Source organism: Oncorhynchus tshawytscha, linkage group LG30, assembly GCF_018296145.1.
Source record: "Oncorhynchus tshawytscha isolate Ot180627B linkage group LG30, Otsh_v2.0, whole genome shotgun sequence".
Lineage (NCBI taxonomy): Eukaryota > Metazoa > Chordata > Actinopteri > Salmoniformes > Salmonidae > Oncorhynchus > Oncorhynchus tshawytscha.
The window spans coordinates 16,935,686-16,963,439 of record NC_056458.1 but is presented as its reverse complement, the minus strand read 5'-3'; the positions used below and the strand labels follow the sequence as shown (position 1 = coordinate 16,963,439).

The following is a 27,754-nucleotide window of genomic DNA, read 5'->3' as shown; positions in this document are numbered from 1 at the left end:
ATAAAGAAGAAATAATTTTAAAAACTAAAATAAAGTAGGTAGCAAAAGCACCACCACCAGGGACTCCTTTCCTACTGTGGTGCTGCACAGTGCACTGCACACACACACTGTATACTTGATGCAGGCCAGGGACAGGCACGACACATTCATTAACTTCCTTGTTCTCGTCTTCGTTAGCCACCTTGTATTGACACGGAGCAGTGGTGACATGTCACTCAGCAGAGCTGTATCCGTATCAAAGTGTATGGTTAATGACATCCAGGCAATGTTCCATTTTCATGATTAATAAGCACTGGACTAAAAGCACTGACATCCTTCAGTTAATTACACAAGCCTAAGAAGCAAATGTATTCAGTAGCAGCAACTTATGTAACAATGGTTTGTACAACATGGGGCTAGGGGCTGGTGAGAGGGTCAAGGACCTATGAGAGCAGGGCAGGGCAGCAGGCCAGAGGAGCAGGGTTAGAGTGCTGCTATGCTAGCCTCATAAATCTGACATGGATGGGAGTAGTCCACTTGAGTGCATCTGCAGAGCAATCTTCTCTAATCCCCCCACACCCCCTGCCTTCCAGAGCTGCAGGATGTCAGCCCTCCATCACCACTTTATCCATTAGTCTCCCCTCTTACAGAATGAACTGTTCCTTCCCCCATCAGACAGGGAATATACCCAGCCTGCATCACTCTATCACCAACACCACCACACAGCCTCAGGGTAATTCCTCTTGTCAAGGTGCTCACACACATACAAGCAATCAGTGGCAACAGCTTCACAGGAGCCAGAGCGTTTACAAAACCTGTGTGTGTAGGGGGAGCACAACCTGGCTGGCCGAGCACTGTTCCTGCCGGGTGGGATCCAGCAGAATATTGATGACTCGGGGGGAAAGGAGGCCTGCTCCATACCCAGCTGCCAGCTTCCATTAAAATTAATGGAGGGACGACCTTTTATTTTCTTCTGTTGGGGGGGGTAGGCTTAGGGGGGTTAGGGTAGGAAACAAACCATGGCTTCCCAGAGTGCCTGCTCTGTCATACAGTATCACACAGCCCTGAGGTGCTCGGCTTTCTGTGTGGCAGCAGTGGTGGGAAAACTTCCAATGTCCACTGGTACAGTACAGTACAGGGAAACATGAGGCCTCAGGCACAAACATGTACTTCCACTCAAAAAAAAAACATGTGTCATACAGCATTACTGTGAAAAGCAGTAAATATGAGTAGCAAATACTATGCATGTACAAGCTACCATGAAGTGCCATTGGAAATGCATTGGATTTCATTTTAAAGTGACAATCCGGAATTAGTATATTCTATCCTTCAGCCGTTTCCCAAAGCAAGTGACAGGGTGACCACTGTGTTTTAAATGCCGAATGCCTCCATTAACACAATTGTGCCAAATTCAAATACACTAAGGATGTTTTACAGCAAGTGTGCTGATCAGGTGCTTATCATTCCTCATGCAATGAAGACAGTTGCTCTTAGGACATGTGTACAACATTTTTACTGTGCTAAAATATCATATCAGCAATATGATATTTCTCTCCAAGTATTACAGCCATAAGAGATGTGTTGAGATGTGTTGACATGTAGTCCTGATGTTCAGTAGTGTGTGAATGGCTGAACCTCAGCACTAACCCCACAAAGTCCAGTGTTTCGAAAATAAAACAAAAGTAGGCACCCACACCAGCCCACATCTGCTATTACGAGTGTTGCACGTGCATGCGTGTGAGAGTGTTGTACGTGCATGCGTGTGAGAGTGCTGTACGTGCATGCGTGTGAGAGTGTTGTACGTGCATGCGTGTGAGAGTGTTGTACGTGCATGCGTGTGAGAGTGCTGTACGTGCATGCGTGTGAGAACGTGTCTTTTTGGCAGTGGGAGTAAAAAAAATTGAGAACTGGATTAAATGAAATATTACTGGCCCAGTTAGTGATACATGACATGCTATTTTATCAAATCAATTCTCTGTAATTAATATTACCTGATTAAACTAATAATGTAAATGTAATTAACTAGGTAGTCGGGGCACCACGAAAGAATGTTTATAGAGAGGTTGTCTTCCGAATAAACTCTTAAAAGACCTGGTAATCTTTTATAATAGCAGTCAATTATCAATCGTCACCTTATTAAGTCTCATCTGAACGTCGTAAAATTCTTGGTTATCTTCACAAACCCTGGCTAACAAGTTGAATCAGCAATACAACATTTGGTTTAATTAGTTATTTACTAAATACCAAAATAATCACAGAATTAGATATACACAGGATGGATCATACATTGATGACTAATTATGTCATACATGAAAACGTCCTTAGCGGACGGAACTGATATGACGGCTGGTTACACAAAGAAAGGGGGTTGGGTTTGAATGAAAGAGCAGGAAGACTGAGGAACAAAAGGATTGGGTCTCTATCGGACCGTATGAAGCTATGCTATCATAAATACAGAATCTTATTCATTCTAAATAACCGCCCATTTGGAAAAGGAAAACGCAATAAATATTTACTATGAGCTGTGCTTCGATAGACTGGTCGAAGATGGAAGGCTGTGTTGTGGTAGAACGGATACGTTGTAGTACCGTTGCAGTGTGGTAGAACCGACACGTTGTAGTACCCGGTCTTTCTGAAGAGATTGTATGTTCTTTCCTAGCCCACGTTTACGGCTGCTGCTGCTAATAACTCGACGTCTAGGATGTATCACTTCTTTAGTGAATAAGAGTTCAAAGTTCATACCAAGTTGCCATACTATATTCTGGCTGGTATAGTCACATTCATCCTTCCAGCGTGGCGATCGTTACCTCCACGATGAAATTCACAATTTTAAACGAGTGAGCTGAGTTCACTTGTGAAACCAATTCTCTCATTTCGAAGCTAAAATTACATTGAATCTTTTCACAAATAGTTTCATATTTAAACATTTTAATTGCACAACAACTCCATGTGAATCTGATAACTAGAATGTGTCGACTTCCCAAAATGCACTTTATGTCATCCTATCATCAGTAATAATGTCTCAGACAACAACTGATCTGACATATTCTTTAAGTGCCAACGGATATTTTCAACTGGTTGGATTACCGAAATATGGTTCCGTTCCCAGACTCTCTCTATGTTAACAAAGGGCTTCCCAAGAGTTTATTCGGAAGACAACAGGTCTATAAACATTCTTCCGTGGTGCCCCGACGTCCTAGTTAATTACATTTCCATGATTAGTTTAATCAGGTAATATTAATTACAGAGAATTTATTTGATAAAATAGCATGTCATATATCACTTAATCCATAGCAAAGACACGACACCACGAAAGTGACAGAACAGTCCTAGCTGTGCCAACCTAAAAAATTACAATGGTAACCATGGCTGCATGTAAGCGCTTCTCAGCAGGACCTACCACACACACACTAGGGTTCATACACATTTAGACAGATTCAATTTCACGAATTTCCCATGACTTTTAATCAAATTTCCATGACCAACAACTGGCGGCGTCTGTGTGCGTATAAATAAAGTAAAGATAAATGTGGTATCAACACTGGGAGACTACTCTCTGACCCACTGTCCTGTCGTTGGGCAAGGCACTTAACCATCGCACCAAGTAGAACACTTGTTAGACAAGTGTATAAAACACGTGGTCAACCCTCAGTGGCTCAGTCTGGAGAGCTACTGGGTCGGCAGGCTTTTGTTCCAGCCCTGCTCAAACACATTAGAGTTCATTTATCAAGGTCTGGTTGGGCAGCTCATTTCTAAAATGTGGTTTGTTAGAGGAAATAAAACCCAGTAGCTCTCCTGGAGGATGGTTGACCACCCTTGATGTAAAACATTGCAACATTACATCCAAAGACGTTTTAAGCCTTTATATAATAATTAGCTCAAAGATCAGATGGCTATGGTAGGCTACAAATATTTTTTATTTAGCTGAAGCAAGCCCAAACATTTTCTTCAGAAAATGTATATTTTCTTGTTTGGTCATTTATCTTAGAAGTGTTTACATTGCAGGCTGACTAGCATCTATTGAGATGCAATGTCCCATACATTGGATGCCCCAAATAAATTGAAGTATCTACAAAACAAGTTTTGAATTGGCTACCTAGTTAGTCTGTTTTTTAAATTTTTTATTGCCTCTCTCCTTGAGCAACGGCCCACTCGCACACAGACACTCTAAAGTGTCATATTGCAATCCTGGCTGATATGTTTTTTAAACATTTATTTGTATTAATTTCCCTGACATTTTGGGTTTTACCATTTTCCAAAACTTTTCCAGGCCTGGAAAACACAATTGTAAAATCCCATGACTTCTCCAGGATTTTCATGACCATACGAACCCTAACACACACACTTTTTTTTTTTTTTTTTTACAAGTTTCCAATAGCAACCACTGAAAAATCAAATGGACAAAGTAACAGAGTTCATCTCTTGTGAGAAACACCGACTGGTTTTGAGGGGTTTCCTAGAGATGCTGCTACATTATACTCAAGGGGCACAGGCTGGACACCTGATTTCGGTTAGATTTTATTTAACCAGGCAAATCAGTTAAGAACAAATTCTTATTTACAATTACGGCCTACCAAAAGGCCTCCTGCAGGGACGGGGATTAAAAAATATATATAGGACAAAACACACATCACAACAAGAGACAACACTACATAAAGGGGCACCTTACAAAATAGCCTCCAACACTCTACTCAGCAAACTGGATGCAGTCTATCACAGTGCCATCCGTTTTGTCACCAAAGCCCCATATACTACCCACCACTGCGACCTGTATGCGCTCGTCGGCTGGCCCTCGCTACATATTCGTCGCCAGACCCACTGGCTTCAGGTCATCTATAAGTCTATGCTAGGTAAACCTCCACCTTAGCTCACTGGTCACCATAGCAGCACCCACCCGTAGCACGCACTCCCGCAGGTATCTCTCACTGGTCATCCCCAAAGCCAACACCTTTAGGCGCCTTTCCTTCCAGTTCCCTGCTGCCAATGACTGGAACAAATTGCAAAAATTGCTGAAGTTGGAGACATATCTCCCTCACTAACTTTAAGCATCAGTTATCTGAGCAGCTTACTGATCGCTGCAGCTGTACACAGCCAGTCTGTAAATAGCCCATCCAACTACCTACTGTACCTCATCCCCCTATTGTTTTTATTTGCTTTTTTTGCACAACAGTATTTCTACTTGCACATCATCATCTGCGCATCTATCACTCCAGTGTTAATTTGCTAAACTGTCATTTCTTTGCTACACTTGGCCTATTTAATGCCTTACCTCCTTACTCCATTTGCACACACTGTATACAGACTTTTCTATTGTGTTATTGACTGTACTTTTGTTTATCCCATGTGTAACTCTGTGTTGTTTTTTGTCGCATTTCTTTGCTTTATCTTGGGCAGGTCAGTTGTAAATGAGAACTTGTTCTCAACTGGCCTACCTGGTTAAATAAAGGTGAAAAAAAATGTACCTAAGATAACATAGCATGGCAGCAACACAGCATGGGACGACACCACACGTATATGTGACCAATAACATGTGATTTGACAACAACATGGGAGCAACACAACATGGCAGCAGCACAAAACATGGTAGAAAAACATTATTGGGCACATACAACAGCACAAAAACAAAAAGATAGAGACAACGGATGCCTGAAAAGTTTTTTGAAAAAGGAACCAACGAGTAGTGGGTGTAGAAACGTGACTTCTAAGTGCCACAACCACACATTGGATAAAACAACAGGCACTATAAATAACTGGTATGGCGGTAGGTAGGTAGGTAGGTAGGTAGGTAGGTAGGCGTAGCAGCGTGACTTACTTCATGATGTATTTAGCTCTGTCCACAGTCTGAGCTTTGACCTTGACCAGCAGTGGGTGGCTGGTGTACGTCTCGTTCTTCCACTGCCCGTATAGCCGGTACCTGGGGACCACAGGTAGAACAGAGGTGGGTGTGTTAACACTGACATATCTAATAGTACACATACCAGGACCAGCCTGGGACAAGGACCTTTCAATACCAGAACACAACAGGGCGGAGAATAGAACAATTCCTGTAAACCCACATACTCCTGTCTCTGTGTGGGCTTTGCTTTCTCCATAAGATAGACTCAAAACGGCTGGCCAAATGTAACAGTATAACTTTAGACCGTCCCCTCACCAATACCCGGGAGCGAACCAGGGACCCTCTGCACACATCAACAACAGTCACCCACAAAGCAACACACACACACACACAAAGCATCGTTACCCATCGCTCCACAAAAGCCAATAACATGTGCAGAGCAAGGGGAACTACTACTTCAAGGTCTCAGAGCAAGTGACGTCACCGATTGAAACGCTATTTAGCGCGAACCGCTAACTAAGCTAGCCGTTTCACATCCGTTACACAAACATGTCAGTTCAAGTAAAAAATGGCACCGCTATGATTGTGTGTGTGTGTGTGTGTACATAGAGTACCCGTCAAAAGTTTGGACACACCTACTCGTTCAAGGGGTTCTTTATTTTTACTATTTTCTACATTGTAATATAGAAGACATCAAAACTATGAAATAACACATACGGAATCATGCAGTAACCAAAAAAAGTGTTAAGCAAATCAAAATATATTTGAGATTCTTCAAAGTAGCTACCCTTTGCCTTGATGACAGCTTTGCACGCTCTTGGCATTATCCCAACCAGGTTCACCTGAAATACTTTACCAACAGTCTTGAAGGAGTTCCCACATATGCTGAGCACTTGTTGGCTGCTTTTCCTTCACGCTGCGGACCAACTCATCCCAAACCATCTCAATTGGGTTGAGGTTGGGTGATTGTGGAGGCCAGGTGATCTGATGCAGCACTCCATCACTCTACTTCTTGGTCAAATATCCCTTACACAGCCTGGACGTGTGTTTTGGCTCATTGCCCTGTTGAAAAACAAATGATAGCCACACTAAGCGCAAACCAGATGGGATGGCGTATTGCTGCAGAATGCTGTGGTAGCCATGCTGGTTAAGTGTGCCTTGAATTTTAAATCAGTGTCACCAGCAAAGCACCATCACACCTCCTCCTCCATGATTCGCGGTGGGAACCACACATGTGGAGATCATCCGTTCACCTACGCTGTATCTCACAAAGACACAGCGGTTGGAACCAAAAATCTCAAATTTGGACTCGTCATTTCCACCGGAGAAAATGTCCATTGTCATGTTTCTTGGCCCAAACAAGTCTCTTCTTCTTATCGGTGTCCTTTAGTAGTGGTTTCTTTGCAGCAATTTGACCATGAAGGCCTGATTCACACAGTTGGTGTTGAGATGTGTCTGTTACTTGAACTCTGAAGCATTTATTTGGGCAGCATTTTTTGAGGCTGGTAACTCTAATGAACTTATCCTCTGCAGCAGAGGTAACTCTGGGTCTTCCATTCCTGTGGCGGTCGTCATGAGAGCCAGTTTCATCATAGTGCTTGATGGTTTTTCCCAATGGACTTGAAGAAACTTTAATAGTTCTTGAAATGTTCCTTATTGACTGATCTTCATGTCTTGAAGTAATGATGGACTGTCATTTCGCTTTGCTTATTTGAGCTGTACTTGCCATAATATGGACTTGGTTTTTTACCAAATAGGGCAATCTTCTGTATACCAACCCTACCTTGTCATAACACAAGTGATTGGCTCAAACACATTAAGAAGGCAATTCCACAAATGAACATACCCCTTTTACCAATTTTCGCCTAAAGTGACATACCCAAATCTAGCTGCCTGTAGCTCAGGACGTGAAGCAAGGATATGCATATTCTTGATACCATTTCAAAAGGAAACTCTTTGAGGAAATGTGAAATTAATGTAGGAAAATATAACACATTATATCTGTTAAAACATAACTAAATTATTATTTTTTCCCCATATTTGAAATGCGAGAGAAAGGCCATAATGTATTGTTGCAGTTTCGGGGCAATTTAGATTTTGGCCTCTAGATGGCAGCAGTGTATGTTCAAAGTTTTAGACTGATCCAATGAATCATTTCATTGCTGTTCAAAATGTTGTCATGTCTGCCCAAATGTGCCTAATTGGTTTATTGATTCATTTCCAAGTACATAACTGTGCACTCTCAAACAATAGCATTGTATTCTTTCACACGAATAGCTACTGTAAATTGGACAGTGCCGTTATATTATTAAGACACAAACAGCTTACATACGGTAGGCAATTAAGGTCACAGTTATGAAAACTTAGGACACTAAAGTGGCCTTTCTACTGACTCTGACAAACACCAAAAGAAAGATGCCCAGGGTCCCTGCTGAGCCACGTGAACGTGCCTTAGGCATGCTGCAAGGAGTCATGAGGAATGCAGATGTGGCCAGGGCAATAAATTGCAATGTCCGTACTGTGAGACGCCTAAGACAGCGCTACAGAGAGACAGGATGGACAGCGGATCGTCCTCGCAGTGGCAGACCATGTGTAACAACACCTGCACAGGATCGGTACATCCGAACATCACACCTGTGGGACAGGTACAGGATGGCAACAACAACTGCTTGAGTTACAACAGAAACGCACAATCCCTCTATCAGCGCTCAGACTATCAGCAATAGGCTGAGACGGGCTGGATGGAGGGCTTGTAGGCCTGTTGTAAGGCAGGTCCTCACCAGACATCACCGGCAGCAACGTCGCCTACGGGCACAAACCTACCGACGAGACAGGACTGGCAAAAAGTGCTCGTCACTGACGAGTTGCGGTTTTGTCACACTAGGGGTCATGGTCGGATTCGCGTTTATCGTCGAAGGAATGAGCGTTACGCTGAGGCCTGTACTTTGGAGTGGGATTTATTTGGAGGTGGAGGGGCAATCATGTCACAGCATCATCGGACTGAGCTTGTTGTCATTGCAGGCATTGTCAATGTTGTGCATTACAGGGAAGACATCCTCCTCCCTCATGTGGTACCCTTCCTGCAGGTTCATCCTGACATGACCCTCCAGCATAACAATTCCACCAGCCATACTGCTTGTTCTATGCGTGATTTCCTGCAAGACAAGAATGTCAGTGTTCTGCCATGGCCATCGAAGAGCCCGGATCTCAATCCCATTCAGCACGTCTGGGACCTGTTGGATCAGAGGGTGAGGGCTAGGGCCATTCCCCCCAGAAATGTCCGGGAACTTGCAGGTTCCTTGGCGGAAGAGTGGGGTAACATCTCACAGCAAGAACTGGCAAATCTGGTGCAGTCCATGAGGAGATGCACTGCAGTACTTAAAGCAGCTGGTGGCCACACCAGATACCGACTGTAACTTTTGATTTCGACCCCCACCTTTGTTCAGGGACACATTATTCAATTTCTGTTAGTCACATGTCTGTGGAACTTGTTCAGTTTGTGTCTCAGCTGTTGAATCTTATGTTGTTCATACAAATATTTACACATATTAAGTTTGCTGAAAATAAACGCAGTTGTCATTGGGAGGACATTTTTTTTTTGCTGAGTTTATATACGTCTCACCTGTGCTGGTAAGGGAACAGTTTGAAGAGGCCCCAGAGTTCTTCTGACATGCAGGCGTTACACTCCATTAGAGAGAGCGAGGGCAGCAGCACCTGGTCTGCAATGCTCAGGAAACAACTCAGCAACGTGTCCTAGGAGGGAACAGCAGCACATCAACTACCAGAGCACAGACCACAGTGTGTGGATGCATATATTCTATTTATTCTCTGTGCATTCCTCTTACTAATTAGCACAACAAGGCTATTCCAAGTTACTTCTTGGTCTCATTTACTTTGATAACTCACCATTTTGTCCTTGATGTGGTCATTTCTAGCCTCATTTTGGTACTGTAGAACAAAAGAGGACAATTAATGAGATGAAGCCATAGTATGAGAGGTTATGCCAATTAACATTCCTTTGGGGATCAATTAAAGCATTACTTATCATCAATCATCAAATGGAAAACTGATGGTGGGGCCTGTACCTCTTTCATGAAGCCCTTGCCCAGTCGTACTATCTTGGCAAAGAGGATGGGGTCGTGGGAGAGGTGAGGCCCCAGGTAGCAGAGCATGCTGAACACGTCTCTGCGTAAGTCCTCAAAGCTCTCGGCAGGCCTTGGGGCCCGCTTGTTCCTCAGGGGCCTCATCACACAGCCCTTGGCCCCTTTGGGAACCCCGGCTCTGCAAGGGAAACACAGGTGAGACAGGGCATACTAAACACATCAACATACAGCCTCCAGTGCTCTAGTGTGAACCAGAAGTGGTTCTGTTTGTGGTTGTCATTATGTCTGTGTGCTTTCAGTGTGTCCCTACAATTGAATGAAAGGCTGGCATCAGAGGAGGTTATAGTCTGGCTGGCTGTGTATGTACACTCTGGCATGTCGTGCTGCAGTGTATGTAGGTGCATGTGTGTGCATCTCTTTCTTCCACCAGTGTGTGAAGAGCACTAAGTGAATCTGTGGGAGCGGGCAGGCACCTGCGGTACAGCGGCTCCACAGTCAGGTGCAGCAGCTGGCACAGTGCCAGGGCGATGGCCTTGTGAGAGGTGGCGTAGAAGGCAGGCATCTGGTCCATAATGCTCTGGGCATGGTGCCAGTCTCCAATCCTCAGCAGCGCTTCCAGCAGGCCCAGCTTCTGGTTATCAGGAGGCTGAGCGGAGAGGGGGAGATACTGATACTGTGAATGTGTGTGTGTGTGCTTGAGTATGTGTGTGTGCTTGAGTGAAGCTCAGGGCAATTGGAGCAACAGAAGCAGTAGTTAGAGAGCAGCTCTTCCTAAGTCCTTAGTTTATGACTGTCAGTAATAAACTAGCTGAGGGATCTCACACAGTACAAAGCAGGCCCATTAAAAGAGGTTACGGAGGATTTGCAAACACAAAGCCTAGTCAGTAAATCCCGAGACGTCATTTACTCCAGCAGCAATGGATGGGAACAAGGAAGTGTAGAAATCCCTCATCCTATCTGACGCTGCACTTCATTTGTGTGTGACTGACACAACCAACTGTGACACAGCACAGTAACAAGGCAGTGCTGTCAGGGAGAGGCTGTGACCGTGGGATGAGAGAGCTAGCTAGAGGACGAGTGGATATTCTGTTCCTTCAATGTCACACCGTCTTCTTTTCACGACCAGGCTATTCTCAAAATGTGCCCTCATCTCACACTGTGGGGTTAATTTTGAAATGTTTTTTTAAGCCACAGCAAAACTATTGTTGAAACAGATATTCACGCAATTTAGCATTAGCATGACGTGGGCACCCAGTTGACTGAGATGCAATCTGACAATCCGGAGCTTGGGCTGGAGGCTGGAGTTATTTTAGAAACACGGCCCACAAAAGCCTTCAGTGTTGCTATTCGTTAGAGTTAGCGCGTGGGATGGTGATAGGGGGTGGAGAAGGGGAACGTGCGGAGTCTGTACGTTAAACACGTCTGTGGCTGTGGCCTGACCGCTGCAGCGCTACCTAACAGACCTCCTCTGGTCCATCAATCACTGCCTGTACAGTCTGTGGTCCTCAGTAGCACGCTCTGCCTCAGACAGACACTGATTAACGCCTTGTTAACACACACACAAAAATAAAGCACTTCAGCTACGCACTGAGGCAGCCTTACAATGACTGGGATTCATCATGGAAAAAGGACACTTGATGGAAGTAGTGCTTTAGTACAGAAGCAGAACTCAAACGTGCAGACATGTTTTTCCAATGGTAGAAATATATGTTGAGTGATGGTCATGAGATTGCTTTACCTTGTCGTTCTTCTCCTCCTCTTTCTCCTTCTCTCTCTCCTTGTCCTCCATCTTCTCGGAGGGCACCACCACCATGGTGAGCTTGCGGGCGATCTGCTTGGCCTCCGTGATCTCTCTCTTGTGCTCCTCTACAATGCTGGCATCCAGTGGCATCAGCTGGGAGGGCAAGGCAGAGGTACAGAGGACAGGACAGACTCAGTCATATGTCAGGTCACAGCTTACAGTACAATGCGATTCCATTTTCTTATTGGATCACCTGCTGCACAATCGGGCATTCACTGAGGACAAACAATGTTAGTCTTAAACCTTATACAATGCATTCGGAGAGTATTCAGACCTCTTGACATTTTCCACATTTTGTTCAATTACAGCCGTATTCTAAATTGGATTACATTATCTGTCTCATCAATCTACACACAATAAAGCAAAAAGTGTTGACATTTTTGCAAATGTATTAAAAATAAAAAACAGAAATACCTTATTTACATAAGTATTCAGACCTTTTGCTATGAGACTCGAAATTGAGCTCAGGTGCATCCTGTTTCCATTGATCATCCTTGACATGTTTCTACAACTTGATTGGAGTCCACCTGTGGTAAATTCAATTGATTGGACATGATTTGGAAAGGCACACACCTGTCTATATAAGGTCCCACAGTTGACAGTGCATGTCAGAGCAAAAACCAAGCCATGAGGTCGAAGGAATTGTCCGTAGAGCTCCGAGACAGGATTGTGTCGAGGCACAGATCTGGGGAAGGGTACCAAAAAATATCTGCAGTATTTAATGTCCCCAAAAACACAGTGGCCTTCATCATTCTTAAATGTTTATTTTTGTTGTACCCCCTTTATCTCCCCCAATTGGTAGTTACAGTCTTGTCCGTACGGGAGTTGCAGCGATGGGACTCGGGAGAGGCGAAGGTCGAGAGCCATGCGTCCTCCAAAACACGACCCTGCCAAGCCGCACTGCTTCTTGACACACTGCTCGCTTAACTCGGAAGCCAGCCGCACCAATGTGTCAGAGTACACACCGTCCAACTGGAGACCTTGTCAGAGTGCATGCGCCCGGCCCACCACAGGAGTCGCTAGAGAGCGATGGGACAAGGAAATCAGGGCCGACCAAACGCTCCCCTAACCCGGACGTCGCTGGGCCAATTGTGATCCGCTTCATGGGTCCCAAGATTAAACTTTTTGGCCTGAATGCCAAGCGTCACGTCTGGGGGGAGACCTGGCACCATCCCTATGGAGAAGCATGGTGGTAGTAGCATCAAGCTGTGGGGATTTTTTTCAGTGCAGGGACTGAGAGACTAGTCAAGATCGAGGGAAAGATGAACGGAGCAAAGTACAGAGAGATCCTTGATGAAAACCTGCTCCAGAGTGCTCAGGACCTCAGACCGGGGTGAAGGTTTAGCTTCCAACAGGACAACAACCCAAGCACACAGCCAAGACAATGCAGGAGTGGCTTCGGGACAAGTCTCTGAATGACCTTGAGTGGCCCAGCCAGAGCCCAGACTTGAACCCGATCAAATATTTCTGGAGAAGCCTGAAAATAGCTGGTCAGCAACGCTCCCCATTCAACCTGAGACGATCTGCATGTAGCGTCATACCCAAGAAGACTTGAGGTTGTAATTGCTGCCAAAGGTGCTTCAACAAAGTACTGAGTAAAGGGTCTGAATACTTATGTAAATGTGATATTTCAGTTTGATAATTTTATTTTAAAATTTGCATAAAAAATTCTAAGAACCTGTTTTTGCTTTGTCATTTAGGGGTGTTGTGTATACTGTAGAATGATGAGGGGATGAATACGATTTAATACATTTTAGAACAAGGCTGTAACGTAATAAAATGTGGAAAAAGTCAAAGTGTCAGAATACTTTCCGAATGCACTGTATATAAAATTATATTTATACGTGAGACAAAGTGTGAGTTGAGAGATGCTTACATGCACATAGAGGTCCTCCAGCTCTATGAGTTTGTGATGGAGGAGGGCGGCAGCAATGTGGTAGAGTGAAGTAGGGGTCTCTTCATTAGGCTCCTGGGGGAGAGAACAGAGAATACTCATTATGTACTGAGAAACAGCTAACGGATGGGGGGTCTAGTACAGATCAATATAGAAATTGACTCGGCTGTTCTTTGATCCCCAACTTGGAGCTAAAGGGTGTATTCCAGTGCCGGGCAGCATTACTATTCACATCTGGTCTGACTGCACCATTTTTCCTCATTCCTGCAGGTCAAGGGAGAATAGCTGGAGAAAATTCCAAACCTGGGCAAGACTTATGTTCTCATCAATAAGACCTCAAAGTTTTTTCATTTAAATTGTTTATGGATTTCTCTGCTTCTTGTGCAGGTAGCTACTCACAAATACCCATTTGTACAGTTTCTATGTGGCAGGTTTCAGACAGGCTGCAGAGTACAGACAGTCAATGTCCAGTGGGGAGTCTGCTCTCTCTCACCTGGTTGAACTTGAACTTGAAGCCCAGGATGTGGCAGAGGGTGAGGGGTTCACACATGTAGGACTTGATGAGGGGCAGGAAGAACTCATCCTGGTCAGAGCGACACTCGTACACCTCCAGGATGATGTCCAGAACGCGGTTGGGGTCCAGGTTGAAGCATCCTGCAGGGTGGAGACGGGGTAAGTGTACAAAAGATATCCGAATAACTTGGGTACCAAATATGGAGATGTGTTATGTAAATCCTATTTGGGAGTCTTAACTGGTCAGGTACTGTTCTACAAATATTCACGTCCAAGGTAACATTTGAATCCTCAACTTAAACTGTAAAAAGCACTTATGCCAAAATTCTTATCTCCATTACTTTCAGGGCTGATCTCAGAAATTATTCATAACCGTCACAGAAAACACACTAAATCAAAGAGTGCCACAAGGGGCAGTTGTGTCTTGGCTGTAGAGAATGTGATGACAATGTAAAAAGACGAGGGGTTTCATACCTATCAGGGACTTGATGCTCTCTAGGACGACGTGGCTAGTGATGTTGCCTGAGAGGTCTTGGCCCAGCTCAGTGATCAGCTTGGCATAGCCTTCATTCTCTTCCCTTAGCAAGTTGAACTTCTGCTGCTTGTAACTAAGGGGACAGAGTTGAAAATAATATATAGGAGGCCACACTACACAACCATGAGACAATTTTAGGCCCATATTTGAATGTGAATGAAATGATTATTTATTGTGTCTCTAGTGTATTACAGAGTAATATAACCATATACAGCCAGAATGACCATGTATTGCAAAAAAGTAGTCTCTAAACAACAGCCTGAGAGAATATTAACAACTATAAATTAATGCAATTATCTACATTCTGTGCTGACATTAATTACATTTGGCATTCATGGCAAAGCTTTCATCCTATAGTGTAAATAGTCACGTATTAAACACTACAGCCACAGGCTGTGAGGTGGATAAAACAGGGATGGAGATGCAACCTTGGGTTAACAGCCTCTCCAGCACAGTCAGCCCAGCTGAGTAACAGATGTGCCCTGACTTATCCTGGGGATAACAGCAGCTAACCCAGGTTCTGAAGGGTGACTATGTGGGTTTTAACCTTTAACACTGTTTTTAATTTGGCTACTTGGACAGACCAATTTACTACGCTGTTGACCTTTTGACACTGAACATTACCAGATTTGTGCTTTTTACATATGAAAGTAAGTCACTGCTCCACTTACAATAGCTTGGTCTTGATTTTGACGATTTTCTGGTTGAACTGATGGGCTTGCTTTATGAGTCCTAGGGACTCCAGGGTCTCTGGGTCCAGTCTCTCCTTCAGGATGGCATCTGGCACAAATAACTGAAAGAGGGGGCGGGAGGAAAACAAACAAGTGTCATACAAAGACTGGTAAATATATCTTATATGGTTATGAATGATAGCAAATTTAAAGCGGCATTCAGCAGTTGAAACAAAAACAAAGTGTTCTCCCGCAGTTTTGGTAAAAAGCTGAGGGATGGGGCTGGAGAAACAGAACTACTCTTAAATTCAGAAACAGAGCGACGGATGCAAGTACTGACCAAACATGATATCAAAATGTGAGTAAGACCTTTAAACATGTCAACATTCACAAGGCGGCGGGGCCAGATGGATTATCAGGACGTGTACTCACGAGCATGCGCTAATCAAATAGCAAGTGTCTTCACTGGCAACCTCTCCCTGACCGAATCTGTAATACCTACGTTTCCAGCAGACCACTATAGTTTTTGTGCCCAAGAAAGCCAAGGTAACCTGCCTAAATGACTACCACCCTATAGCACTCATGACTGTAGCCATGAAGTGCTTTGAAAGGTTGGTCATGGCTCAACACTATCCTCCCAGAAAACCTAGACTACAATTCCCATACCACCCCAACAGATCCACAAATTACGCAATCTCTATTGCACTCCACACTGCCCTTTCCCACCTGGACAAAACAGAATGCTGTTTTTTGACCAGAGCTCAGCATTCGTGCCTTCAAAACTCATCACTAATCTAAGGACCCTGGGACTAAACACCTCCCTCTGCAACTGGATCCATGACTTCCTGACGGGCTGCCCCCAGCTGGTAAGGGTAGGTAACAACACATTTGCCACGCTGACACCCAATGCAGGGGCCTATCAGGGGTGCGTGCTTAGACCCTTCCTGTACGCCCTGTTCACTCCCTGTCCGCGCACCATCAATAAGTTTCCTGACGACACGACGGTGGTAGGCCTGATCACTGACAACTTATAGGGAGGTCAGAGACCTGGCAGTGTGGTGCCAGGACAACAACCTCTCCATCAATGTGAGCAAGACAAATAAGCTGATAGTGGACTAGAGGAAAAGGTGGGCCAAGCATGCCCCCATTCACATCAATGGGGCTGTAGTGGAGCAGATAGAAAGCTTCAAGTTCCTTGGTGTCCACATCACTAACAAACTATCATGGTTCAAACACACAAAAGAGTCATAGAGAGGGCACGATAACGCCTATTCCCCCTCAGGAGACTGAAAAGATTTGGGTCCTCAGATCCTCAAAAGGTTATACAGCTGCAACACACTATAATTTGCAAATAAATTCTTTAAAAATCCTACAATGTGATTTTTTCCCCCATTTTGTCTGTCATAGTTGAAGTGTACCTACGATGAAAATGACAGGCCTCTCTCATCTTTTTAAGTGGGAGAACTTGCACAATTGGTGGTTGAGTAAATACTTTTTTGCCCCACTCTATTTTGGATTCTGATGGGATACGACAGTTGAACAAAGTTAATGAGGCATATATATAAGAATCAATTTCTACATACAGTATCATTCATAAGTTGTTTTTTTTATAGATGTAGCAACTGCTGATTGCACCTTTATAACATTTGTGAAGAGAATCAAACATTACTATAATATTCTAAATTCAGAGCCAATTAAAAAAAAGTTTGTTCTTATTTAAGCTTGAAACAAATACTGTGTGTTCTGGCCTTACAATGGGAAATACAACAGACAAAAGGTTGAGTTTTGTTTGAACAATACTACCACCTAGTGAAAGTTTGACATAATTTCATGATAACATATTTTTGCACCTGCAGTAAAAACTTGAAATATACCTACCAGACATGCTCCCACTAGCTGGGTGTAATGGTCGCGTTTGTTTTTTTCCTCCAAAGAACTGGTCTCTATGTCTGTCAAAAATTAATTATTAAAACATAATATCATGATAACATTACAGTAATTCGCCAACTGATTAAAAAAACAAAACATTTAGGCATACAAATTACAAATGACTGTCACAATATGCCCAAACTGGAGTTATACCCACCCAGTATACTGAAAACATCTGCTAAAATGGATGGCATGTCATCGCGCAGTTCCTGGAAATAAACAAGAAATCAGAAGCATTCAAGACATACATTATTAAAAAAGGTAAATTCTCAATGACTTTTGTTTGCTGATAGAGAAGTTCCATACGTGTCATTTAGCTTTCTTTACAAGCAAAGCACAAGGTTCAGTCTGAGATTAATGAATTGGCTGGTGAGCAAAAGGGAACACTGTTTTCTTCTAGCACAGGTGCAAGTGTACCTTGTCTGCAGTAGTGGAAAAAGTCCCTAAACATCATACTTGAGTAAAAGATACCTTAATAGAAAATGCCTCAAGTAAAAGTAAAGATACCTTAATAGAAAATGCCTCAAGTGAAAGGAAAGTCACCCAGTAAAATACTACTCAAGTAGAAGTAAAGTATTTGCTTTTAAGTATACTTAAGTATCAAAAGTAATTGTAATTGATAAAATATACTAAGATATCAAAAGTCAAATTAAAAGTATACATCTTTTCAAATTCCTTATATTAAACAGGATCAGACGGAACCATTTCATAAATGTTTTATTTAATTACGGAGAGCCAGGGGCACACTCCAACATCATTTACAAATGAACCATGTGTTTAGTGACTTAGCCAGATCAAAGGCAGTAGGGATGACCAGGGATGTTCTCTTGATTCAGTGCATTCGGAAAGTATTCAGACGCCTTGACTTTTTCCACATGTTGTTACATTACAGCTTTATTCTAAAATTGATTTAATTCATTATTTTCCTCATCAATCTACACACACCACATAACGACAAAGTGAAACAGGTTTTTAGAAAACTTTGCACATTTAAAAAATAATAACAGAAATACCTTATTTACATAAGTATTCAGACCCTTTGCTATGAGACTCGAAATTGAGATCAGGTGCATCCTGTTTCCATGGATCATTCTTGAGATTTCTACAACTTGATTGGAGTCCACCTGTGGTAAATTCAATTGATTGGACATGATTTGGAAAGGTTCAAACCTGGCTATATAAAGGTCCCACAGTTGACAGTGCATGTCAGAGCAAAAACCAAGCCTGGAGGTCGGAGGGATTGTCCGTAGAGCTCCGAGACAGGATTGTGTCGAGGCATAGATCTGCAGCATTGAAGGTCCCCAAGGACAGTGGCTTCCATCATTCTTAAAAGGAAGACGTTTGGAACCACCAAGACGCTTCCTAAAGTTGGCCGCCCAGCCAAACTGGGCAATCAGGGGAGAAGGGCCTTAGTCAGGGAGGTGACCAACAATCCAACGCTCACGGAGATGGGAGAACCTTCCAAAAGGACAACGATCTCTGCAGCACTCAAATAATCAGGCCTTTTTGGTAGAGTGGCCAGACTGAAGCCACATGATAGCCAAAAGCCACCTAAAAACTCTGACCATGAAAAACAAAATTCTCTGGTCTGAATGCCTAGCGTCACCTCTGGAGGAAACCTGGCACCATCCCTACGGTGAAGCATGGTGTGAAGCATCATGCAGTGGGGGTGTTTTTCAGCGGCAGGGACTGAGAGACTCGTCAGGATCAAGGCAAAGATGAACGGAGCAAAGTACAGAGAGATCTTCGATGAAAACCTGCTCCATATGGCTCAGGACCTGGGGCGAAGGTCCACCTTCCAACAGGACATCAACCTTAAACACACAGCCAAGACAACGCAGGATTGGCTTTGGGACAAGTCTCTGAATGTCCTTGAGTGGCCCATGAAATGGCTAGCTAGTTAGGGCGCGCTAATAGCGTTTCAAACGTCACTCGCTCTGAGCCTTCTAGTAGTTGTTCCCCTTGCTCTGCATGGGTAATGCTGCTTCGATGGTGGCTGTTGTCGTTGTGTTGCTGGTTCGAGCCCAGGGAGGAGCGAGGAGAGGGACGGAAGCTATACTGTTACACTGGCAATACCAAAGTGCCTATAAGAACATCTAATAGTCAAAGGCTAATGAAATACAAATGGTATAGAGGGAAATAGTCCTATAACTCCTATAATAACTACAACCTAAAACTTCTTACCTGGGAATATTGAAGACTCGTGTTAAAAGGAACCACCAGCTTTCATATGTTCTTACATAGCACATATTGCACTTTTACTTTCTTCTCCAACACTTTGTTTTGCATTATTTAAACCAAATTGAAACATTTTCATTATTTACTTGAGGCTAAATTGATTGTATTGATGTATTATATTAAGTTAAAATAAGTGTTCATTCAGTATTGTTGTAATTGTCATTATTACAAATTAATAAATAAATATTGGCCGACTAATCAGTATCGGCCTTGTGGGGCCTCCAATAATCGGTTGAAAAATCATAAATCGGTCGACCTCTAATTGAGATGGGTGGTGTGTGTTTTTTGGTGTTTGGGAAAGTGTGGCGTTAAGTGAGTGAGAAAGGAAATGGTTGCATATCCCAGAACCAATGTATGTCTGTGAGCAGGTGTTGTGAGAGAGCTTTTGATTTTGTGCAGGTGAGGGATATACATTTTATAATTAATTATACATCTTATTTATTTATGGTCCTATATTGATGGAATGGTCCACAACCCTATACACCCACCTGAACCTTGATGACCTTGTACCTCGCCGGTGTGGATTCCGGGTGGGGTGCCCACTCCCAGGTAGTGGCAGTGCTGGCAACACTAGCTGCAGTAACCCATGGGCAGGGGGTCACTCAGACATTCAGAGAGGGGGCATATTATTGTGGCCATGGTGGCACAAAATCAAAGGTCTGACTGCACAGAGATGCTTGAGAATATGGTCACAACGGGGGACCATGTGGGTGTTTCAGGGGAACGGGGTGTATCTGACCTCCATCACCTAGGACGTAACAATGGTTAATCAAATCAACTCATTTTTGCCTACTTTTTGCTCAGTTTTGCCTGCCTTCTCAAACAGCTGCAACTCTATATGCATTCGTAAATCACTACCTTTCTTGAGTTAGGCTCTGGGATGGTGCAACTGTTGAGAATCTGAGACTGTTTGGTTGTGTGTGTGGGTGGTGTGTGTGTGTGCCACAACTGTTGCGAGGGAGTAAAAGATGTTAGGGACAATATAGGATGAATCACAATAATTGCTTGCCAAAACGTAATTTTGGTAATGGTGAGACTGGTGGGAGGTAAAAATCCTTTGCATAAACCGCCTACATTACTACAAATATTAATTGCTAATTATTGAAAATAACAGGATTTTTAAAAATACATATACTTTTTAATGGCTCTATATAAAATACAAATCGAGGTCAGGGCGATGGAAGTGCGTTTGATCTGCTTCTGTTCTGTGGGTGGCACTGTGTGCTCGTTTCGAAGGATGGGTTCCAGTCTCTCTGGGGCCCTGGGATCCGGGGGGGATCTGCCGGGCATTGGGATGACAACCCAACTCGGGATGATGAGTGGTTTTAGTGGGTGGAATAATGGGGACCAATTGGAGATTTACTTAGTAGCAACGCAAATATCATGGTACAGCTATATAGACACTCAATCATCATGTTACTTTTTAATGGTACGTTTACAAACATATATCATGATAAATAGAATTGAAACTTGTGTCTCATTACGGTAATTGGTGAAATAAGTATAGCCAGTTATAATTGTAAAGGCTTAGCCGATAATAAGAAAGGACGATTTGACCTGGCTAAAAGAGACGTTTACAGGAAACTCATTCAACAATTTTAGATAAAGTTGTGGGAAAAGGACTGGGGGGGGAGGAGAATATATTTCTCCCATGGGTAAAGAAATTCAAAAGTGGTGATGATATTAATTAACAGTAATTTTGATCGAAATGTGCAAATTGTCTAAACAGATCCTCAAGGTAGATGGATGATTTTAAATATGTTATTAGAACATAAACAGATATGGCTTATTAACCTATACCATCCGAATAATGATCCAAGCTTCTTTGAAAATATATAATAATTTATCAACTATACTAAGCAACACTAAATCAAATAAAAATGTATTTGTCACATGCGCTAAATACAATAGGTGTAGACCTTACAGTGAAATGCTTACTTACGAGACCCTAACCAACAATGCAGTTTTAAAAAATAGGGATAAGAATAAAGAGATAAAAGTAACAAGTAACTAAAAAGCAGCAGTAAAATAAGAGACACTATATACAGGGGGGTACCGATACAGAGTCAATGTGCGGGGGCACTGATTCGTTGAGGTAGTATGTATACTAGACTTTATTATGGTGTGAGATTTTAATATGGTTGTAAATACCTCCATGGCCCGTAAAGGAAATTACATTACAAACTATCCCCGTCACGCACTTAAGGAATTCATGAATGTCATGGATATATTGGAATTAGTGGATATGCAGAGGCTGAAATACCCTGACCTAGTGAGATATACATGGCGGGGGCTTAACTTGTTATGGCTGGGGGCAGTATTGAGTAGCTTGGATGAATAAGGTGCCCATAGTAAACTGTCTGCTACTCAGGCCCAGTTGCTAACATATACATATTATCAGTAGATTTGGATAGAAAACACTCGGAAATTTCTAAAATTGTTTGAATGATGTCTGCGAGTATAACAGAACTCATATGGCAGGCAAAAACCTGAGAAAAAATCCAACCAGGATGTGGGAAATCTGAGGTTGGTCGTTTTTCAACTCATTCCCTATTGAAGATAGTGGGATATTGGTCATGTTGCACTTCCTAAGGCTTCCACTAGATGTCAACAGTCTTTAGAACCTTGTTTGATGCTTCTACTTTAAGTGGGGCCGAATGAGAGGGGAATGAGTCAGAGGTCTGCCAGAATGCCTTGCGCTCGTGACGCTCGTTCACGTGAGAGCGAGCGAGCTCTGTTCCATCGCAATTCTACAGTTGGAACATTATTGAAGATTTATGTTGAAAACATCCTAAAGATTGATTCTATACATCGTTTGACATGTTTCTACGGACTGTAATGGAACTCATTGACTTTTCGTCTGCTCTTAGTGATCGCGCGTCATGAATTTGGATTACTGGGCTAAATGCGCAAACAAAAAGCAGGTATTTGGACATAAATGGACATTATCGAACAAAACAAACATTTATTGTGGAACTGGGATTCCTGGGAGTGCATTCTGATGAAGATCATCAAAGGTAAGTGAATATTTATAATGCCATTTCTGACTTCTGTTGACTACACAACATGGCGGATATTCCTCTGTCTGTTTTGGGTTCTGAGTGCCGTTCTCAGATTATGCTTTTTCCGTAAAGTTTTTAAAAAATCTGACACAGTGGTTGCATTAAGGAGAAGTTTATCTTTAATTCTGTGAATAACACTTGTATCTTTTATCAATGTTTATTATGAGTATTTCTGCAAAATCACCGGATGTTTTGGAATCAAAACATTACTGCACGTAAGGTGCCAATGTAAACTGAGATTTTTGGATATAAATATGCACATTATCGAACAAAACATACATGTATTGTGTAACATGATGTCCTATGAGTGTCATCTGATGAAGATTATCAAAGGTTAGTGATTCATTTGATCTATATTTCTGCTTTTTGTGACACATCTTTGGCTGGAAAAATGGCTGTGTGTTTTTTCGACTTGGCTATGACCTAACATAATCATATGTGGTGCTGTCGTTGTAAAGCATTTTTGAAATTGGACACGATGGGTAGATTAACAAGATGTTTATCTTTCATTTGCTGTATTGGACTTGTTAATGTGTGAAATTTACATATTTCAAAAAAATATTTTGGAATTTCTCGCGCTGTCTTTTCAGTGGAATGTTGTCGAGGGGTTCCGCTAGAAAGGTTAAAGTTATATATAGTAACCCTAGGTGTAAAATAGTAAATAACGGCTACATCTAAGAAAGTTTTAAACTGTCAAGATGAGTAAAACAAGGTTGTCCACTATTGGCATATCTATTTGTTATTGCCATTGAAATGTTAGCTGTTAAAATTTGATCCAACAATAATATTAAGGGATTAGAAATCCATGGCTTAAAAACAAAAGGTGTCATTGTACGCTGATGATTCATGTTATTTTAAAACCACAATTAGAATCACTCCACAGCCTCAGAGGATCTAGATACGTTTTCTAACCTCTCTGGATTAAAACCAAATTATGATACATTTTACGTATTGGATCACAAAAAAATGCTACTTTTACAATACCGTGTAGTTCACCAGTAGAATGGTCTGACGGGGATGTGGTCGGTATACATATCCCTAAAGAAATACATTTTTATAGAAAGTTAGCAAAAATAGATCTTGCTACTGTGGAAAGGAAAATACTTGTCTATTTGTGGAAAAATCTCCCTGATTAACTCTTTAGTCATATCACAGTTTACCTATTTGCTTATGGTTTTGTCTACACCTAGTGACCTGCTTTTTAAATTATATGATCAAACAATCGTCAATTTAATTTGGAATGGCAAGCCAGACAAAATTAAAAGGGCCTATTTATATAACAAATATGATCTCTCACTAAAGGCATCAGTCATACAAAAGTTATACTTAAATGCGAAATGGTTCTCTCGTAAATTAGTACAAATGTCTCACCCCATGTTCAAGAATGTCCGTTTCCCCTTTATTCAGATTACAACTGCTCACTTTCGTTTATTTGAAAAGAAATAATCTCCAAAATATTGTTATTTTTTAAACAAGCATTAGATTGTTGGATACAATTTCAGTTTAATCCACCTGAAAAGACAAATTATACAACAAATATTTAGGTTAAACTCCAATATACTAATGGATTAAAAAAACATATATATATTTTTTTTTAAAGGGTAAAAATCTTTGTAAATGATATCATAAATAGGACTGGTGGAGTTGTCACACATGCAGCTAACACAGACATATGGAAATGTCTGCTCTACCCAAAATTACAACCAACTAATTCCAGTATTACCACAAAAATGGAAGAGAAAAGTAGAAGGGGAGAAAAGCAAGGAACTTGTTAGAATCAGTCCCTCCCTCAACAAAGCACTCCCATAACATGATGCTTCCATCCTTGTTCTTCACGGTTGGGATGGTGTTCTTTTGCTTGCAAGCCTCCCCCTTTTTCCTCCAAACACAACGATGGTCATTATGGCCAAACAGTTCTATTTTTGTTTCTTCAGATCAGAGAACATTTCTCCAAAAAGTATGATCTTTGTCCCCATGTGCAGTTGCAAACCGTAGTCCGGCTTTTTTATGGCGGTTTTGGAGCAGTGGCTTCTTCCTTGCTGAGCAGCCTTTCAGGTTATGTCGATATAGGACTCGTTTTACTGTGGATATAGATACTTTTGTACCCGTTTCCTCCAGCATCTTCACAAGGTCCTTTGCTTTTGTTCTGGGATTGACTTTCACCTTTTTTTTTTTGTACAGGTGTTTGGAAAGTCCCAAGGATGAACCAGACTCGATTTTTTTTTGTGGGGTATTGGCTGATTTCTTTTTATTTTCCCATGATGTCAAGCAAAGAGGCACTGAGTTTGAAGGTAGGCCTTGAAATACATCCACAGGTACACCTCCAATTGACTCAAATTATGTCCATTTGCCTATCAGAAGCTTCTAAAGCCATGACACCATTTTCTGGAATTTTCCAAGCTGTTTAAAGGCACAGTCAACTTATTCTATGTAAACTTCTGACCCACTGGAATTGTGATACAGTGAAATATAAGTGAAATAATCTGTCTGTATTGTTGGGAAAATTACTTGTGTCATGCACAAAGTAGATGTCCTATCGGACTTGGCAAAACTAGTTTGTTAACAAAACATTTGTGGAGTGGTTGAAAAATGTGTTTTAATGACTCCAACCTAAGTGCATGTAAACTTACAACTTCAACTGTACACACACACATACCCAAAAAATATATGGGGGATTGGAAATGATGCAGACAATTACATTGATGGAAGCAACAATCTACTAAAGCTGATCCACCCCATATTTTTTTTTTGAAATATATATATTTTTTAATAATTAAAATTTAGAACAAGGCTGTAACATAACATTTTGAAAAAGTCAAGTGGTATGATTACTTTCCGAAGGCACTTGTATATGTACAAAAACAAGACAGATGCTGATTCTGTATAGTGCATCTTTACTAACCAGAAAATAAGAACTACATACACATCACTCCAGATACTGTGCGAGTCAATGTTTTCACTAAAAGGACTATTGTATAGGCCACAAAATCCTCAAAACGCATGGCAGGTTTTCTGTGATGACAGACATTGCAGACAATGAGAGGACTTCAACAAGGCCATACATACCATCATGTCACTGAGGACGCTAGCAGCAAGGTCCAGCTTGAAGTTCCCTTGAACGACATGCCAGCAGAGTTCATACAAAGCAGCCTGTATATCTAGAGAATGAAGGGATGACGCAAACGGGAAGAGAATTATTCCCAATACAATGTGTCAGTATTAGACCTACTCACAAACAGTCAACCGAAGAGATGTTGAGATATAAGCTTGGTGTGATGCTATAAGAACATTAGATGACACCTGACATAGCGAGAACCCATCATTGAATGAATAGTACATCTTAATTTCATGTATCAATTGTACTCAATTGTATCAAAACTAACATGCATACTGTTCTTTCAAATAGCACAAAGCGGTACATACCTTTTATTATGCTGTCATGATTGGGTTTGTCTGCAAGATTCTTACATAGTTGTACACTGAACAGAGAAGGGGAAAAGGTGACTTTATATTAGCTAGTTTGTTTTCAGTGACTAGTATACTAGTATTTTCAGTGAATAGTTATCTAAATTATCATAGCTGGTACAGTTAGTAGTAGTGTACAGTAGTATATACATAATGTGTACAGTGTGTTGCAGACAGCCTAATGTCAGCCTCTAATAATAACACTGCATATAATACTGTAACTAACAGACGTTATTGTTTTATGAGGACGCCATTCTGAGCATTTTTTCATATGGCAATTTAAAACATTGTCAAAACTGGAATGTCCAGTTACTAGAGAACTTGAAGACTAAATACTGAGCAATGCCAACTGGTGTGCCCTTGAGCAAGGCACTTAACCCTAACTGCTCCTGTAAGTCAATTATTGCCAATTATTAAATCAATCGAAATCGCCCCCATACTAGCTAACTCAGTCGACGACATGTTTTCAATTCAGTACCGTTAGCTATCTAGCTAGTTAGGGATTACCATAAGAATTACCATGATGATAGAAAATGTGTAGACAAAGTGATAACTACCTGGGAACCATGTATTACCTAAAATATCAGTAGCTTGCTCGTTAATCCATACAGGTGGTGGCTATTCTAAACAAAGTGGCTAGCGAGCTAGCTTGCTAATGTTTTCGTGTAGCAAGAATCATAATGTGGTGCAGGCATAATCAGCTTGCTGGGTGTGCGCAGCTAGCTAGTTAGCTTATTATGTGATCACCAACTGCACGTTGTGTGATGCAGTAGCTAGCTCACTGTTCATGAAGTTATCTTACCAACTAGCTAGTTAGCTAGCTACATTGGGTAACTACTAGCTAACGTTATAATGTACAGGGTCAACTACCAGGCTAACCTGCATCATTAGCTGCTTAGCTAACGTTAACTAGCTAGCCTACTGGCTTTCACAGCAATAAGGTACTGTAGCTAGTTGCTTCGGGGGACTAGCGGCGGACTCGAAAGTTAGCTAACTAATTAGTTCGTATCGAATGACCCAGGCCAACTGTGTTAAATGAATTGTTATATCAATCCCATATGGAATCTGTCGAATTCTGTACCAAACTATAATTTCTAACACAATTATTGAACCCCAGCAACGGTATCTTGCTATTGTGAAATGGCCTCACTGTTTGAAGTAGGGTTAGCTAGTTAGCATGCTAGGTTTGCTAATTCACATTGCGAGATTGCCCAGGTCTCGTACGAGGATAACGATGGGAACTGGTTGCATGGCTCAACAACCCTTATGGAAAATGAAACAAGACATTCGTCTTCACAATTTAACAATATAGTACAACTTACAACTCGTGTTTTCCAGATTTTTCCCAGTTTTTGATCCAATCAGCAGGCAGGATAAGTGTCGCCATCTTCCCCAAAATACCACACATAGCCCGGATGTCTAGCTGAATGCCGGGTCAAAGAATGCAAACCAGTGCATCGTGGGACGCCGAATACATTTCAGGTCTTCCAGTCAAATGTAACCACAAATAACTGTTGGAAGCCTAAAATAACCAAGCTACAATAAAAAAATATATAATATGACGTATACTAGTGTAAGGATAACAAATTATGCTGTACAGCTCCACTGGGTTGTAGGCTTTCTTTAGCTTCTCTGTCACTTCAGAGCATATGACATGTGTTGAATACATGTGATGATTATGGGATGCTGGGAGCTTCTCAATTGCAGTGTATCAACAGTATTGATGCA

General features: G+C 41.9%; 1 protein-coding gene across 4 annotated transcripts in view; it reads right to left on the bottom strand.

Moving 5' to 3' along the window:
- LOC112228663 (THO complex subunit 2) overlaps positions 1-27,488 on the bottom strand; it is a 64,287-nt gene extending 36,799 nt beyond the window's left edge. For all 4 annotated transcript variants that reach the window (XM_042309738.1, XM_042309739.1, XM_042309740.1 and 1 more), the window contains exons 1-15: positions 27,349-27,488; positions 25,985-26,040; positions 25,628-25,719; positions 17,419-17,470; positions 17,211-17,281; positions 15,333-15,454; positions 14,601-14,734; positions 14,107-14,267; positions 13,596-13,688; positions 11,657-11,812; positions 10,392-10,564; positions 9,901-10,096; positions 9,722-9,763; positions 9,438-9,568; positions 5,792-5,893 (exon numbers count right to left, since the gene is read on the bottom strand). In XM_042309738.1, coding sequence (XP_042165672.1) covers positions 5,792-5,893; positions 9,438-9,568; positions 9,722-9,763; positions 9,901-10,096; positions 10,392-10,564; positions 11,657-11,812; positions 13,596-13,688; positions 14,107-14,267; positions 14,601-14,734; positions 15,333-15,454; positions 17,211-17,281; positions 17,419-17,470; positions 25,628-25,719; positions 25,985-26,040; positions 27,349-27,434 — 1,667 coding nt within the window. In that variant the 5' untranslated portion in view covers positions 27,435-27,488. The remainder of the gene's footprint in view (positions 1-5,791; positions 5,894-9,437; positions 9,569-9,721; positions 9,764-9,900; positions 10,097-10,391; positions 10,565-11,656; positions 11,813-13,595; positions 13,689-14,106; positions 14,268-14,600; positions 14,735-15,332; positions 15,455-17,210; positions 17,282-17,418; positions 17,471-25,627; positions 25,720-25,984; positions 26,041-27,348) is intronic.
- Positions 27,489-27,754: the final 266 nt, after the last annotated feature.